General features: G+C 42.1%; 1 protein-coding gene across 2 annotated transcripts; it reads right to left on the reverse strand.

Annotated features, from left to right (window-relative positions):
- Positions 1-4,093: 4,093 nt before the first annotated feature.
- wnt9b (wingless-type MMTV integration site family, member 9B) lies at positions 4,094-13,501 on the reverse strand. Of its 2 annotated transcripts, XR_009770075.1 has the most exons (5): positions 13,303-13,501; positions 11,697-11,950; positions 8,008-8,273; positions 4,943-6,963; positions 4,094-4,404 (listed from the first exon to the last, which is right to left on the reverse strand). XR_009770075.1 is itself a non-coding variant. In XM_061700497.1 (4 exons), exons 1-4 carry the CDS (start codon positions 13,386-13,388, stop codon positions 6,502-6,504), a joined length of 1,068 nt encoding a protein of 355 aa, XP_061556481.1. In that variant the 5' UTR covers positions 13,389-13,501; the 3' UTR covers positions 4,094-6,501. The 2 variants fall into 2 exon arrangements, 1 of the variants encoding a protein (XP_061556481.1); XM_061700497.1 differs by having other exon boundaries at positions 4,094-6,963.
- Positions 13,502-15,921: the final 2,420 nt, after the last annotated feature.

Raw genomic sequence — 15,921 nt, forward strand, 5'->3', positions numbered from 1 at the left:
TTTAAAAACTGCATTTCATGTTTATTTCGGTTATCTTTGCCCGATCTTTGCATTTGTTTGATGATCTTAAACATTGAAGTGGGTTAACAATTTCCCCAAAAAAGAATTTGAGAATAGGAGAAGGGGGCATAAATACAATGTGTGTGTGTGTGTGTGTGTGTGTATATTTATGTATATATATATAATATATATATATATATATATATATATAATATATATACATTTTTGTGATTAATCATATGCATTAACGCATTAATTTTGATAGCGCTGATACACACACACGCACACAGTGGTGCCTTGCGATATGAGCGTTTTACACCGAGTTTTTCGAGATGTGAGAAATCGTTCGGCGGAGTCTTTGCTTTGAGAAAAATTTTAGATGCTAGTGCTGTAAGGTAGCAATGAACTTAACTCAACCCCAACTCATTTCACAACAAGCAGCAGTTCGGCAGATAGTTAACAATTCTTTAAAAAAGGAGCCTTCAGGCTGTTTTTTGCCACTCTGACTTGAAGTTTATCAAACTAACCAGTGACTGACAGTCATGTGATCTGGGCTGATGTCATGAATGGTATTCATGATAACAGTTTAATTCACTTTTATTAAGGTGGCTTTAGGACAACACTATCACTCAATTAATTGTTACTTTAATGCATGGAATTTTGTTGTGATTCTTGAAAAGTTAGTTTTTGAGCGCACAACCTTGTCAGCCACCGTACCCGATCCAGCACCCCCCCAATTGAGGTATGCACTCAACCTTGTCATGGCCCGAGGCGGCGCATGTTCTTGTTGTGGGTTGAGCAATTGCATTACTCATTCCCAAATTCCTGCCCAACGCTGTATTCTGCATGTATTGTATCTGTAATTTTCGCCCCCCCCCTGCCCCCTTTTTTTTTTTTTTTAATAAATCCTTGCTGAAAACCCTTTTATAATTGTTTTATTTTACCCCATCAACGTTACAGTGAAATTCTCCCGCCACAGTCCTGTTGGGCTATGTAGCGGATTAGAACTGATGCTATCAAGCACTTGAGGAGGCGGAAGTGTTGGTCGGGTTTTAGGTGCCCCCCCCCCCACCCCCCCCCCCCCCCACCTGAGGCTTCGAGGTTCCGATTACAGATGAGGAACTAACGCTTTGTGTCCTTGAGCCAAAGCGTCGAACAAACCTTTGCACGCCTCGCTGAGCCGCCAACAAATAAATAAGTCATGTATCAACCTCCGAGCAATCGTAGCTGCAGCGAGATAATACGCTTTTCCAGTATTAAGGAGAACCAGAATAATACACCGGAACCACTGAAGCTGAATGACATTGTACAATTTTGGAGAAAAATATGCCTAAAGTCACCAAAAATGTACCTCATGACAACTCATTTCACCATACATCACAGTGTTGAATCCTTTTCCTTTGTGGTGCTTAACTACTTACAGTTGTTTGAGCAATAAATATGGTAATAAATGTGTGGTAGGTGTGTTGTTGCCTCTTTATAATTCATCAATAACATTGTTTTATTTTATTTTCTTACATTTTCTTATTAGAGTGGTCAATTTAACACGAAAAATGGTAGGGAAAAAAACTACACTAAGAACTTATTTTAGCCATTTAAAAAGTATATAACTAGAACTCAGGGTCAATTGTGAACATTCTTCTATGTTACCAAATATGGTACTAGACCAAATACAACGCTACTTTCACACTGCAGGTCAATCCCGATTTATTTATTTACTTATTATTATTTTTTTTTATTCATTCAAATCTACCCCAGGCCTCTTTTGAATGTGGCTGTAAACTGGATATGTAACCAAGGCGACTGCAGTCTGGACGCTCAGGTCGTGCTCGTCCATCAAAAGGCAAAACATTACATTTTTAAGAGTTGTTACTTTATTTGTGCACTCATCATTTGTGTAAATTGTATAATTCCAACCTATCCTTTTAAGTTTTATTTTATAAAATTGTTAAACAAATTCATTAATTTCAATTGTAAAATGATTTTAAGTATTTTTTTATTTATTTAAATTTTTATGAATACATGATTTTTTTTGAAGGGTCCATTTTTATTTTGAACATCCTTCTGGTTCACCTTTTCTTTTCTTTTTTTAAACACACAAACACAGTTTGGCCATAGAATGGATGTTTTTCCTATGGGAGAAAATCTCCAGTCTCATCAGAATTTATTGAGTTGGGTGCCATTCACTATCTCCTAGGTGGCAAATAGCATCTTTGGGACGAGCTTACTCAGCCTAGCCTAGTTGCACACCCGCACAGATGAACCTAAATACAAACACGCCCTCTCACATATCACCTGCCCTCCTACTACGGTGACCACAGGTGTGCACACACAAATGCAAAAACCTTTCTCTACCTTCACCTGCATGATGTCAGGCCTGTGTCAAACACACAGACACACACATTGATATTGCATCGCAGCCCCGCGTCTAACCACCTCCAACCCCTGCACAAAGCCGCCACCCTGGGGGCATGTGCGTGCGAATCCGGCGGTAGACTCCGAAGCCCCCTTTCTGCGCCCTCTCCACTCAGGCTGCAGAAGGGAAATGAAGGCTTTAGGAGTTCATTATAAAACAACAACAACAAGCTGCATGAGAAAAGTGTGTGTCTGTGTGTGTGTGTTTCTGTGTGTGGGGGAGGGGGGTGGGGGTGCCTAACAGGGGTCTCTATCCCTCCATCTTCATTTTCTCCTTGATGTCCAACATCACCCCCACCCCCAAAAATAAAAAAAAGCATGCCTCTCATCTCCTTCTTTATCCAACAGTCACGTCGATTAAAGTTAAATATTGATCTGTGATATTATAATACATTGTTCTGGTTGTCTAGTGGGCTAGTCTGTGAACTTCTTTAACCTCTGGCACCAGAGAGAAAAATGACTCATTCAGGTGCTCGCTGACTTTCCAGATTTGAAGGAAGGGGGAATTAATTCTGTGGCGTAGACAGGCTTCAAAGTGAAGTGTTGTGCTTATATAAAATTGTTATAATCATATGTAATGACGATATCTATCTATTCTAAAGTAGCAAGAAGCCATATTTGGTAACAGATAAAGTAGGTGTTAGAACCTTAACTGTAGAATATTGTAGTGAGACCATGTTTTCTTGCATGAATTAAAGCACTAATTGCGTGGAACCATATTTGGTAACCCGATAAGTTGATGTTTCTCATTTGAACTTCAACGTGAGAGTAATTCATTAAACAGTAGACAGATTGTTTCTGTATACCTCCCTCTTAACAATGTAGCAGGGCAGGAACCATATTTGGTACCATGTTAATTGGGTGTTCCTCGTTATAACTTCAACTTCAGAATATTGTGAATAGTAAGAACTAGTTGTGCTTTCGCAGGTGTGGAGCCATATTTTGTACCGTGTTAAGTGAATGTTCCTCGTTATGACTTCAACTTTAGAGTACTGTTGTCAGTAGAAAGATTTAGTAGCACTTTAGCAGATGTGGCACTATATTTGATGGCGGCTGACGTGGGCGTTAGAACTTGAACTTTCGAATATTGAAGTGAGTGGTAAGACAGTGTTTCTGTAGTAGTTCTTTACTGGGTGTGGAATCGTATTTAGTGCCAGGTGAACTGTGTGCTCCTCGTTATAACTTTAGAGCATTCTTGTGAGTAGTGAGTGAGTGCTTTAGCTGGCATGAAACTGTATTTGATAACTAGTTAAGTGGGTATTGTAACTTCAGCCAATGGAGAACAATTTGTCCTACCTCTGCTCACTACAACTGACTCTTGTTGATGTGCTTACGAGGAATAATAAGGCATAATCACTGCGTTTAGAGAGCGACATCAAAAGCAGGCGCTCATAAAAAACAGCGTGCAAAATGAGTTTCTGACTCATGCTTAATCAGACATAAATGGCCGGGTCACCCACTCTTGTTTGTTTATTTATGCAACGTTCCTCAGCATTATGGTCCTCGGTGTGGTCATCATCATCATCATTGTGTTGCGGATGGCCGTAGGCACAACACCTGTCGGGATGTCTCCTGCCAAAATGTCTACCACTATAATGCTAATGTGTGTGTGTGTGTGGGGGGGGGAGGGGTTACTCATTGACATCAGTGACACGGTCTCTCATCAAAAGTTGTTCATTTATTTATATGCTTTAAATAAGAAACTTTTTACTTGAAGATACATGACCAGGTTCAAAGGAAACTTTACAAGCATTTCAAAAGACATTTTTCTCCATCAGAGTGTAACGCCGCTCATCCACGGCCATGTTATTAGGCAAAAAGAGGAAAAAAGGTGAGGTAGAAAACTATATGAGCCCTGATGTGAGTTATATTCAAATGATCTTTAATTACAAACTCCCACAGACTTCTGGGCCCATTTGACCTGCACACATGGACACTTTGCTTTTCAGGATGAGGGGGCGCCACGTGGCCATTTTCTCTGATTTGCACCTGGGAGAGAAAATAGGGAGGCCAATTACGGAGCCACTTTGAAAGCATTTACAGTAAAGATGTGGTCAAATTACACTTTAAACAATAACAAATTATTCTCTAGGGCAATGTTAAACTTTAAAGCATTGTTGTTGTTCCCCACAATGTTAACCCCCTTTTAGTTCTTTTTGTAGGCTCCAGCACACATTCATTCCACACAGAGATTTCCATAAACATTTCCATAAGAGCAACTGAAGAGCCAGCGTGTTTTTTTTTTTTTTTGGGGGGGGGGGGGGGTTCAATAATCATCCTGTACATGCACGCAATGTCCTCCAGTGTTCCTTTAAAAGAAAAAAACTCCCTACCATCAATTGTTTTGTTTTGAATATACTGCACATACCCAGAGCAGCAGTAGTGCTTTAACCCTTAATTGGCATAAAAAAAATAAAAAATAAAATAAAATACAGCAGACAAGAAAGACAGACAGGTAGGTTCAATCAAAGCGTAAAGTACAAAAAGCAGCAGTAGTAGATCAAATACAATAAATAGTGTCCAGTACCTGTTTGAAATGCTCGGGAATTTTCAGAGCAACCAGCACAACAGAAAAATGTGCAGCGTTCTCGAAATCAAGGGAGATTAACAGAAAGGCTGCGTGATATCATGTTTTATCTCGGCGCTAGTTCTTGTTGTCACAAACCAGTTGGATGAATTGCGCTACCCCCTAGTGGTGTGGATGAAGGCAGGAAACGGCAATGGAACACAGCAAATTAAGCTGAAATTATTTACGTAAGGCTAACCAAATGTTTTTATTTGACGTACAATGAACGCTCCTGTGTGGTTTATGATCTGGATGTACAACGGACCAATGAGGACAGTATGACACACAAGACTTGTGTCAAGTTGGAAGTGGAAAAGTAAATATGCTCTTTACAAAGCAATGAAAAATGAAGTAGTAGTCTTGCTTTTTTAATTTATGCTATAATTTTACGGTAGCTACAGTACTTTTAAATAATTCATGCCACTAAGAGAGAACAAATCTTTTCTTTGTGGAAGGCCATCTCACCTACACACACCAAATAGGATTTTCTGTTCCAAATCGTAGTGTGACTAACTGAATTCAACTTGGTGGAAGCACAGCTTAATAGAAATTTTACTATCCTGTCTGATGTACCATCTTGAGACAAAAATAATATAGGAAAAACCGTCACAGAAAAGTAAAAAAAAAATCTTTTCACAGACTGTATTTGTTTAGCGAACCCACACCGGCAGATAGCAACGTGATTGAAGTGGTGCAAATAATTTTTACAATAGACTAATGACAACAGTACAATTAGCTCTTTGGAAAGCAACAAAAAAGGTCATAGTGGTCTTGCTTTTTTATGTAATGCTATACTTTCCACATACTACCAACCTCTTCCAGTACGGTAAAAGTTCTTAGGATACTAAAACAACCCCAACTGATCCATGTGTCAAGAAAAAATGACACCAAATTCTGGTTGTCCTCCATCGTTGTTTACAGCGTGGCGGGCTTGGCCTGTGTTCTCAAGCTATTCACGTAGCTCACACAGCTCGTGTCATCTGTACAACACTCCCCAATAAGGGATTTTCTGTTTTTAAATTGTGCGAATGATTGTTTGTTTTCTATGTGCCCTGCGATTGGCTGGCGACCGGCTCAGGGTGTACCCCGCCTCCCGCCCTAAGATAAGATAGCTGGGGTATGCCCCAGCAGCCCGCTACAATAGTGAGGATAAGCGGTAAAGAAAATGGATGGATGGAAATTGTAGCGAGACAAACTGAATCGAACTGTACCACTTGGTGGAAGCAAGTCTTGAGTTGTACATTTTTACCCAATTTGCTGGACTCTCAATGGCTGTAGCTAGGTAGCGTAATGTAATCTAGCCATAGAAATGGGATGATAACAATTGTTTGGAATGATCAATTAAATATGGGAAATGCTAGGGTATTGATTGGCAAACACTATTACTCTAGCTTGCACAAAGCATAGATCTAAAAGGACATGTTCCAAAGTGCGCCTCAGCAGAATACATTTATGTGGCTGGCCTGATCAGTTTCTGCCACATTTCCAGGGGAACTCAGTGTTCCTCAGGGTCCCAAGGCCTATGTGCTCTTGCAAGTGTAGACCTCCTCCTCGCGGACACACGTCTGGCACTCCACATGGCAGCACCAGCGCACCTGGCAGTGGCAGGAAAGGCTGGTGAGGCGCATGGCCGTATTGTAGCCGCGCCCGCAGCAAAGGTTCTGGCAACTAGTGTCCTTGGCGCACGATCGTCCGGCTGTGCCCGCTGAATAGCGTGAGGGCCGACAAAAACTGGGCGACTCCTCCAGGTAGACCAGGTCGGTGGTACGCAGGCTCTGGCTGTGGCGACGCGGCCCCGCGAGCTCGCTCTCACCGGTGGCCACGTTGGTGACGCTCAGAACCCGCATGGCTGTGTCGTAGCGGTACTTGAGCAGCCGGCCCGTGTCGTGGAACGGAGACAGCTGCTTCCAGCAAGTCCGTACGGCGCAAGAGCCGGAAACCCCGTGACACTTGCAGGTGGTCTTGAGGCCGCTCTTTACCGCCTTGGACAGACAGCATGAGAAGGAGGGGGGAGAGGGGAAAAAAACAGGGAGATGTCAGTTCTCTAGCTTTGATTCATTACCTGGCATCTTATCTGGGAGGTCTATCTGCACGGATGTGGACGGTTTCCTGAAGGCGGTCGGCTGCACCTTTTCAGAATGTTTCAGCTCAACTCGGTGCTAACTCGAACATAATGGATTGAGGGCAACTGTCGTATTTCATTTGGCACACATCTCTCACTCGGACAGCTCGGGCTCTGTTGCGACTAGTACTGTCTGCCTTGCATGTCTCGTTCCTCAAGCCCGAGACATGGCGGGACCCATGGTGCAAACGCTGGAATCTCTCCGCCTCCCGGTACCGCCTGCTCACGCAACCGACTTAAACCAAGCAGCCCCCAAAACTAGCTCAAGAGGGGTACCCCTGATTTGTTTGCACCATCACTCAGCCATCTGTCTTGGTGAGGGCCAGAGTCAGGTCAGATAGCATGGGGGTTAGTCCGACAGGCCTCAGGGTACTTTGAGGTTGAAAAGTTCTGCTTAGTTCCTCCCTCTACAGGTATGAAACCCTCAGGGGGCTTCAGAGTACTATTACTGAGAGCTGGGTGGGTGGCTGGGAGACCATGCTCGCTTCTCAGACCACATCGGTGTAAAGTGAGGAAAACATTCAACTCAGATAAGATAGCTATGCCCTTACTTCTTCCTGTTTTGTTTGGCTTTGTTGTCTAGGGTGAAAGATCCCCGGGGGCTTCTTGTCAATTTCAGAGCGCCACAGCGGTGGTTACCAACATTAGGCAGGATTTATGGCGAGTCCACTGATTTAGTACATGGAAAAAAATGCTTGCTCGTATATTAAAAAAGAGGCCACTGTTATAATCACTCCCTCTGCGATATGAGACCTTTAATTTGCAGTCGGCCCGCACAGCAAGCTTTATCATGCCTAAGAACACCTGGCTCCGACTCTCGTCTCTTTAGCTAAAAACCTTTTCTAGCATCCTCTCATGGCATCTGTAGGATTAAATTGCACTATTTGGGGCACTTTGTACTCACCCGAATTCCCACATTGACATTGTGGGTATCCACCTGAGCCCTCAGATCCTTGCTGACCCTCTTCTGGCTCAAGAACCTCTTGAGGAATTTGGTGCTGTACTTGAGGTTGTCGCCGCACACCCCCCACTGCCACGCCTCCCGGTGCTGGATGCCGGGCGAGTCGTCACAGGTGCAGCGCTCCATGCGGCCCGAGCTGCACGCCTTGGCGAGGGCGTGGGTCAGCGCAGCCGACGACACCGCCAGGAGAAAGGCCGTCTCTTTGAAGGCTGGAGCAAACCGGAGCAAAAAGATTTAGTGGTGATTTTACACTCGGGGCAAGTCAAACAGTGCCCCATACATTTTTTTATTTCATACGGCGTACTGATTCAATTATTGTTCCTGCTAACTCGCCCTCCCGCCGTAAACAAATACATCTGTCTCTCGCTAGCAGACGTCATGGCAAGTGATATGCTTTTGGATGTGCGAACAACTTTAGCAAATAGTCACCTCGCCTCCGTTTACAGACGTTTCAAGCTTACGAACGGCATGCATTGAACTAGTTTTCGCAGTGAAGAATACGTTATCATCAAAGAAGGCATGCTCAGTTTACAATTTTTGATTTGATTGATTGAAAAATGCAATTCATTTTTTGACTGCGCTTTACTAATCGTTTTTTTTTTTTTCATCTGAAAATAACCATAAATAATGCAAATGTATGATTAACGTTTAAAGAAAGCACATTTGTCATAAAGTGCTCCTTGAAGTATGAAATTTTCATATAAGTGCAAAGACAGAGTTTCCCAGTCCTCACACAAATTGATTTTTTGGATTATCTTGGGGGGGGGGGGGGGGGGGGAGGTTTACACCACAAAAACTACAACAGTCAATGAATTGAAAGATGTCATTGGAAGACTGTCTCACTGTCTTTTTTATACTATGCGACGCTGTAGAGCCAAGTTGCCACAGAGGTTGTTAAGTAACTGCCCTCTGAAATGTTTTAATGGGTATATTTCACGCAACGAGTCACAGCACAAATGTGACCTTACTAAAATGTTGATCTATGTTGCTATGCCTGCTAGCTAGCGGTTATGATGAAATGAGGGCTTTTTGTTAACATATGACTGTGTTCATGCTAGTCTTTAGGAGTGCAACATTCCTTGTGTTCAGATTTTTAAGTATGGAACTTTCAGGTTCAGGAGCATATTGGGTAAGGGAGGGGAAGTGTACTGTCAAGAAATACAGTGCAGCTCAGCCTCTGGCTCGCAGATGTCCTGATTAATGATATGCTTTTGGCAGCACGTCAAACGTGCCAAACAGTCCACCCGGCCTCCCTGCTTTCTCATCTTAACCGGGATCCACAAAGGAAAATCTAGGCGCTAAGTACGGCTGTCAATCGATTAATTTAAAAAAAAATAATAATAATCTGATTAATTATACTTTGGAATTTTGATTTATCTCGGACGCCAAATATGCCACACATAGTACCACATTTTGCTTTCAGATGGTATTTTAAACGTGTTGTGCATTGATGACGGGAGTTCAGCGCTGTACGATTTGCAAATTACCTTTGTTTTTATTTTTCGAAAGTCCCATCGAGGTGACTTTTGAAACAAACTTTTCTGCCAAGCACACATGTTGGGGTCTCCTCACTTATCTTTGCACTGGCGTAAGCATTGACCTGATAACTGACCTTCTAGCAACCAGCACCACATTTCAAATATCCATCCGCGGTTAAGGTAAAGGAGCGCATGCGGTCCAAATATTCTGAGTGAATACATGATTAATGCAATAATTTGTTGGTGATTAATCATGCGTTAACGCTTAAACTTTGGCAGCTCTAGTGCTATGCTAACGAGCATCGGCTACAGGGGGCTGGCTCTTCTAAGCTAGTAATTCTTGCCCCCATAGACTAATGGCATATAAACAACATTTATTACAAGTATTTGCATTTTGAATGCACCCCAAACCATGGCCTTAAATCTAAGCTACATACCCAACTGTTATTGCAGTCGTACCGTTAAACACCCCAAAAAGACCAAATGCCCTTGAAGAAGCTTGTACGCCCAAATGTTTACAAAGCATTCGCCGTGTTGTCATGTCATCCTCTTCTGACCTGTCTCCTCCGTGTCACACAGTTATTTCGTTGCCCCCGAGCTATCAGCGGGCGTGTCTATTTTGATGCAATTAATTATTATTTTGACTAGGACACAGCCTTTTCCCACATGAAAGCAAGCAATCGCGCCACCCTTTTCCTCTGGGAATTGGGCGGATAAAAATAACCACATGGGGCTTCAGAAGTCTCCGCCGCCACCACCATCACCGCCATTTGTTGGCATTCTCACTCCCTCATTACTTCCATGCTGACCTGTTCATCTATCCCACATGTTGATATCCATATGTACCGGTCCTGTTTGATTGAAGCTCAACTTGCAGCTGCAAGAATTTTTTTCTTTTTGACTCAAAACGATTGAGGACTGATTGATTAACTGTAAAAACAGGAGAAAGGTTCCTAAAGTTGAGTGCATCATACCACCAAAGTCCACGTAAATACATTTAGTAGATCAATACCTTGAAAGCACAAGTAGAATTTTCGGAAAAGTGTATTTACTCTCTTGGAATAGTTGTATTTATTATTTATTCAACAAGTTAGTGGCCTTTTTGGTTGTCTAAACATCCCTGAAAGGTTTTTTGCAAGCATGTGAATCCTGGAGAAAATGTATATATTTTTGCTCAACCTCCCAAATCTCCCTCAATAGCGCCCCCTAGAAAGTTAGACAAAATGAGCCTCCTGCACCAGTTTCACCAGTCAACATGAAATTTAGTGGACATGTCTATCATAACAGGATGCACAAAAAAGTCTCAAGGAACCATGCCTGAAATTGACCAGGACATCAGCCCTGTTGGTTTGAAGCAGCCATTTTGGGCGAACTGCAAAATCCATCCATCCATCCATGCTGGAGCCTATCACAGCTATCTTCGGGCAAGAGGCGGCGTACACCCTGAACTGGTCGCCAGCCAATCGCAGGGCACATACAAACAAACAACCACTCGCACTCGCATTCACACCTGCGCGCAATTTAGAGTTTTCACTTAACCGACCATACATTTTTTGGGGATGTGGGAGGAAACCGGAGTATCCAGAGAAAACCCACGCAGATACGGAGAGAACATGCAAACTCCACACAGGCCAGGCCGGATTTGAACCCGGGTCCTCAGAACTCTGAGGCAGATGTGCTAACCAGTCGGGCACCGTGCCGCCACTTTGACGATCTCCTACTAGAAAATTCGCTCAAATGAGCCCAATCGGAAGCAGGCACAGAAAACAGGTGGGCAACGTCTAATTACCAAGCTTTTTGGCCTACGCGGTCTAATGTGTGCGAGGGTTTGGCGTCTCAGTTTGATAATTTTGAGGATTTCATTATAGTCGTCTTGCAATTGTACTGTATTTGTCCCATGTAGCTAAATATGTTATCCATAGAATTAGGAACAGCTCCGCATCAGTTCAGCACCACCATGAAAACATGTTACAGTACTAACTGAATACTGAACTGAATTTTCGATTGACGGCACTTGAGTGCACGTGTACCGAATATTGCGATTGTGCCAAGCGTCAATGAATTGTTGCACGAGTGTCAAATGTCTTGAGTGATGGGCAGAGGAAGAGACACGGCAACGTTCTCCCGAGGTCACAGGTTCGACCCCGGTCTTACCTCTCTTCAGGAGGCTCACCCGGCCGTCCAGGCTGCAGTTCCAGCGCTCGTTGCGGAACTGGTAGCGACACTCGAGTAGGCTGATGCGCACGGTCTCGCGCAACGTCTCGGCCAGGCCGGGCTCGCGTCGGCACAGCCTCTTCTGCCGCCTCGACAGCACCATCTGCTCGCACTGCTTCAGGTGGGACTTGCCCGTCGCCGGCTCGTTGGAGAAGGGGCCCGGCAGGAAGACCAGGGGCTCCCGTCCTGTCAGTCTAGACATGGACACATTTCATTCAAAAGAAAACAACAGGAAAACCCCACACGTTAAAAGCTGAACTACTCATGTAAGTTTGTTAAAATATTTTCAAATACTTTCTTACAGTTGGTTGAAAGATTTTCACATAATAAAAGTATGTAACATAACATTTTATTTTTTAAATGTCTTATGCTTTATGTAATCAGTAGAACAAAAGATCAGTTTGTTGAAATATTTTCATATAATAAAACGCAGAATTTTTGTTAATATAAACTAAAATAGTTTTTTTGTTTTGTTTTACAGTGTACTGATTTTAATCAGTATGACAAATTAAAACTTTGTAAAATATTTACGTAATAAAGGGATTTTATTTAAAAAATGTATTATGTCTAAAACAAATAATCAGTTAAAAAATATTTCCATATGATAACAGTAGATTTTTTTAAATCAGGATTGTAAAAAACTATTTTGGTATTACAGTATGATGATTTTAATCTGTGATTATGTTTTAAATATTTAGGTATTATAAAAAAGCTAGGAAAGATTTTAGTTTAAAAATGTATTCTACTAATTGGAAACAGTACCATGAGATGAAATATTTTAGTTCATAAAAACTTTTAACATTGTACAGTATTAATTTTTTTTTTTTTTATCATACTGATTAAATTCACTAGCATACAGTTTGTTGAAATATTTTCATAATAAAAACAACTAAACTTTTATTCTTTGTATTGGTATAACCAGTCCTACATTTTCATATAATAGAAATTGCTTAAAATAGTTTTTGAATTACTGTATACCTAGTGATCAGTGTTGTACAATATCAAAAAATATTTTCCTGATTAAAAATGTGGCAATTCCTCAATGGGGAAATTTTTCAAATGTTTTTTTTTTTAAGTTCGCTTGTTCATGTATGTGTAATTTTTTTTCAGGTTATTTAATTTGTTTGGCATTCAATTCAATTTGATAATCATTTGTTGCCAGTTCACAGCAACTGTTATCTCGAGGCACTTTACGCAGGAAAAAAAAAAAAAAAAAAAACTCAGCTCAGTTCTAAATGATTTAGGATTGGCATGAAAGCTAGATTTCAAGCAATACCAGAATAGACTTTTATCATTGTTGCGGAGATAATGAAAAGCAGGAAATTATACAAAAAGATAACGCAGCAGCAATAAAACTACATCCAACCACCAAAACAGCAACACCAAGTTGCGCGGAGAGACCTGCCCTAAGACTGTCACACCGCAGCAGTGAAGGGAAAGTTACCATTTGTGCCCAACTGAATTCAAAATGCACAATTAACACGTGCATGTCCCGATGTGAGCCTTTCGAAACACTTTCAAGCAATAGGCGAAAAGTTGTGCTGACCCGAAGTAAGCTGCGCTGTGCGACAGGACGATGCAGAGTGCAACGAGGCGCAGTAGGCAGCCGGTCCGCGGGAGCCTGGAGCGCATGGTGCCGGCTCGGTTCTGCTCTTCATCGCGCTGATTCTGCCCGAGGAGAAAGTCCGAGCCCCGTTGGCCGGGGCACCTCTTTAAGGGTGGAGAGAGAGAGAGAGAGAGAGAGAGAGAGAGAGAGAGGGAGAAAGGAAAAGGAGGAGGGTGACGGATCATCGTCACTGCAGTCGCTCCACTTTTTCAGTTGACGTGCCCTCCCACTGTCAACGTCACCCAGGTGGATCATCATATATGAGGCAATCTTTCATTTCCATATAAATGAAAGATTACCTTATTACATACAGTATACACAACACATTGATGACGAACCCGTTTTGAAAGCTTGCAAATATCTCGATGGTATTACACCAGAACGCAATGAGCAATTTTGATTTGTTGTCGCGGGCCACACAAAATGATGTGGCGGGCCGGATCTGGCCCCCGGGCCACCAGTTTGACCTGTGATGTAGATTAATACTATAATAATAAAAAAGTGCTAATCTGCAGGAATTATAAAATACAATTTTATAACATTTAAAAATATTTTAAAATACGGACATTTTTTTGTGCAAGTTTATGTTAATATGAAAACCATTTTTTGTATCCCATGATAATAATGTGCTCCCTTCTATTCCGAGGAAATTGCTCTATCTAGTGGTTTTATTCATATTTCAGTCCCGAGACTCACCGGGCAGATCATGGGGAGCATTTTAAACTATAAATGAATTTACGATTGTATTAATGTTAAAACATATTTTAAAGAGCATATATTATGTAAAATAGATGTATTTATTTTTTTGTATCGAAAACAGTTGGGTCTTTGTGGAGTGTCTGCCCACCCATCAAGTGTGAAATTAAGTGGGTGAATACTTTTGGATTGCCTTAGCTCCATGGAAGCAGAAAAATTGTGCTTTAAAGGTTCCATATTTTGGCGAAGATCTTCGCTAGTGACGTAAATCATCTTGAGAAATTCCAATGACCTGATTTCAGGCCTCTCGGCAGAAGCTCACAAATCTGGAGCTCACGAACGCGTGGACGATTTTATTTTTTATTTCACGTATACTGAGGCACTAGAGACAATATTACATCCCAAATACTAAAAAAAAAAGTTGGTTTGCTAAAATATGGCACCTTTCAGCAAAACATGATATTCTGAACAACACTGTTGCCAGTTTTCACGTTTTGAATCAAACACTACCCGCGAAGGCATTCCCGAAACTTAACGAGTGCCAGGGTCCAGTGTGAAATCTGAAGGTCCTCTGAAAATTATGGAAAGATATCATTTGAGTTCTTGCAAAAACACAATTTTGTGACCAAAATAAGTCCGTCCGTGCTGTGAACACACTATTTGCTAGTAAGACATGGTAAGAGACCCGTGGGGAGAAAGAAATAGATTAACGACGCCCACTGCTGGACAAAATATGCACCTGCGTAAGATTTGACAACTCAAGTATACCAATGAAAGTACATAAATGTAGCATCCCTGTCTATATATACAACAACAACAACAACAACAACACAGATACCCAACAAACTGAATAAATGGAAAAACAGTAACATAATACTTAACCCAGACAGGCCCATTTCTAGTGAATTTGATGCAAACACGAAAAAGGCCTCTGGCAAAAAAGGTGTGGAATATGGTGTGTTGAAAAGGTCTTGGTCAAAGAGTGACGCAGGGGCTGTGCAGAGGGGCTTAGGGGACCTTCTTATATTTTCTTATAATCAGCACAAACAAGAGTAAAGGATTCACCTGTCCCACTTGTGGGCACTCCATGGAAAGGAAAGGGGATAATGCGCTTTGGGCATTCTACACATGGCGCTTTCTGTGCAGGACATGTCCTTCCATCTTCCATCACCAGAAGGTGAAGGTCACCGACCTCACGGACATGCCAGGAAAATGCCAGGTCCTTCAGTCCGGTCCACGTGTCACTGGTGGCTGCAGAGGACAGACGAGAACAAATCTCTCATTCAGTTTTATGATATTCCACTTACCCGGCCGGTATTTCTGACGGAGACCATTATGCATTTAATGGTGGTGCAATGTTGGGATGCTCACCAAAGTTCAAGACACGTTGCAGCCAGCTTTGCTCTGCGTTGGTGCGGTTGGACGAAGGTTTGGCACCGAGACCATCCCATGTCTTTTTGTCCTCAAAACATTTGTAGCAGAACTCTGCAAACTCCTTCCAGTCAGGTCCCGAGCATCTCAACTCTGCCAGATGAGATCCAATGTGACTTTAGCTGTCATGAACAGTTAATGTAGTAACATGAAGAAATAGTTTATATTCTGGACACTTCCATCTGCAAAAGTCTATGACAAGAATATGTGGAACATCACATCCTACCTGTCCTCTAAAAGACTAAATGTTGCAAATGTTTTGTAATTAAATACACGCACATGGACTGGATTAAAAAAAAAAAAAAAAAAAAAAAAAAAAAACACTAACAATATGCCTTTGGCCTACCAGTAGAGGGAGTCCGCCTACTACCCGTGATACCCTTGCCACACTTCCCAGCGGACTTGGGGCGAGAGGCGGGGTACACCCTCAAC

This window comes from Phycodurus eques, chromosome 16 (assembly GCF_024500275.1).
Source record: "Phycodurus eques isolate BA_2022a chromosome 16, UOR_Pequ_1.1, whole genome shotgun sequence".
Taxonomy (NCBI): Eukaryota; Metazoa; Chordata; class Actinopteri; order Syngnathiformes; family Syngnathidae; genus Phycodurus; species Phycodurus eques.

Bases quoted from the DNA above. Each gene is read 5' to 3' on its own strand.
- wnt9b (XM_061700497.1), bottom strand. From the start codon at position 13,388: ATGCGCTCCAGGCTCCCGCGGACCGGCTGCCTACTGCGCCTCGTTGCA. The intron at 11,951-13,302 runs GTCAGCACAACT...GTCCATGTCTAG, and splicing joins CACAGCGCAGCTTACTTCGG to ACTGACAGGACGGGAGCCCC. The intron at 8,274-11,696 runs GTAAGACCGGGG...GGTTTGCTCCAG, and splicing joins GGTGAGCCTCCTGAAGAGAG to CCTTCAAAGAGACGGCCTTT.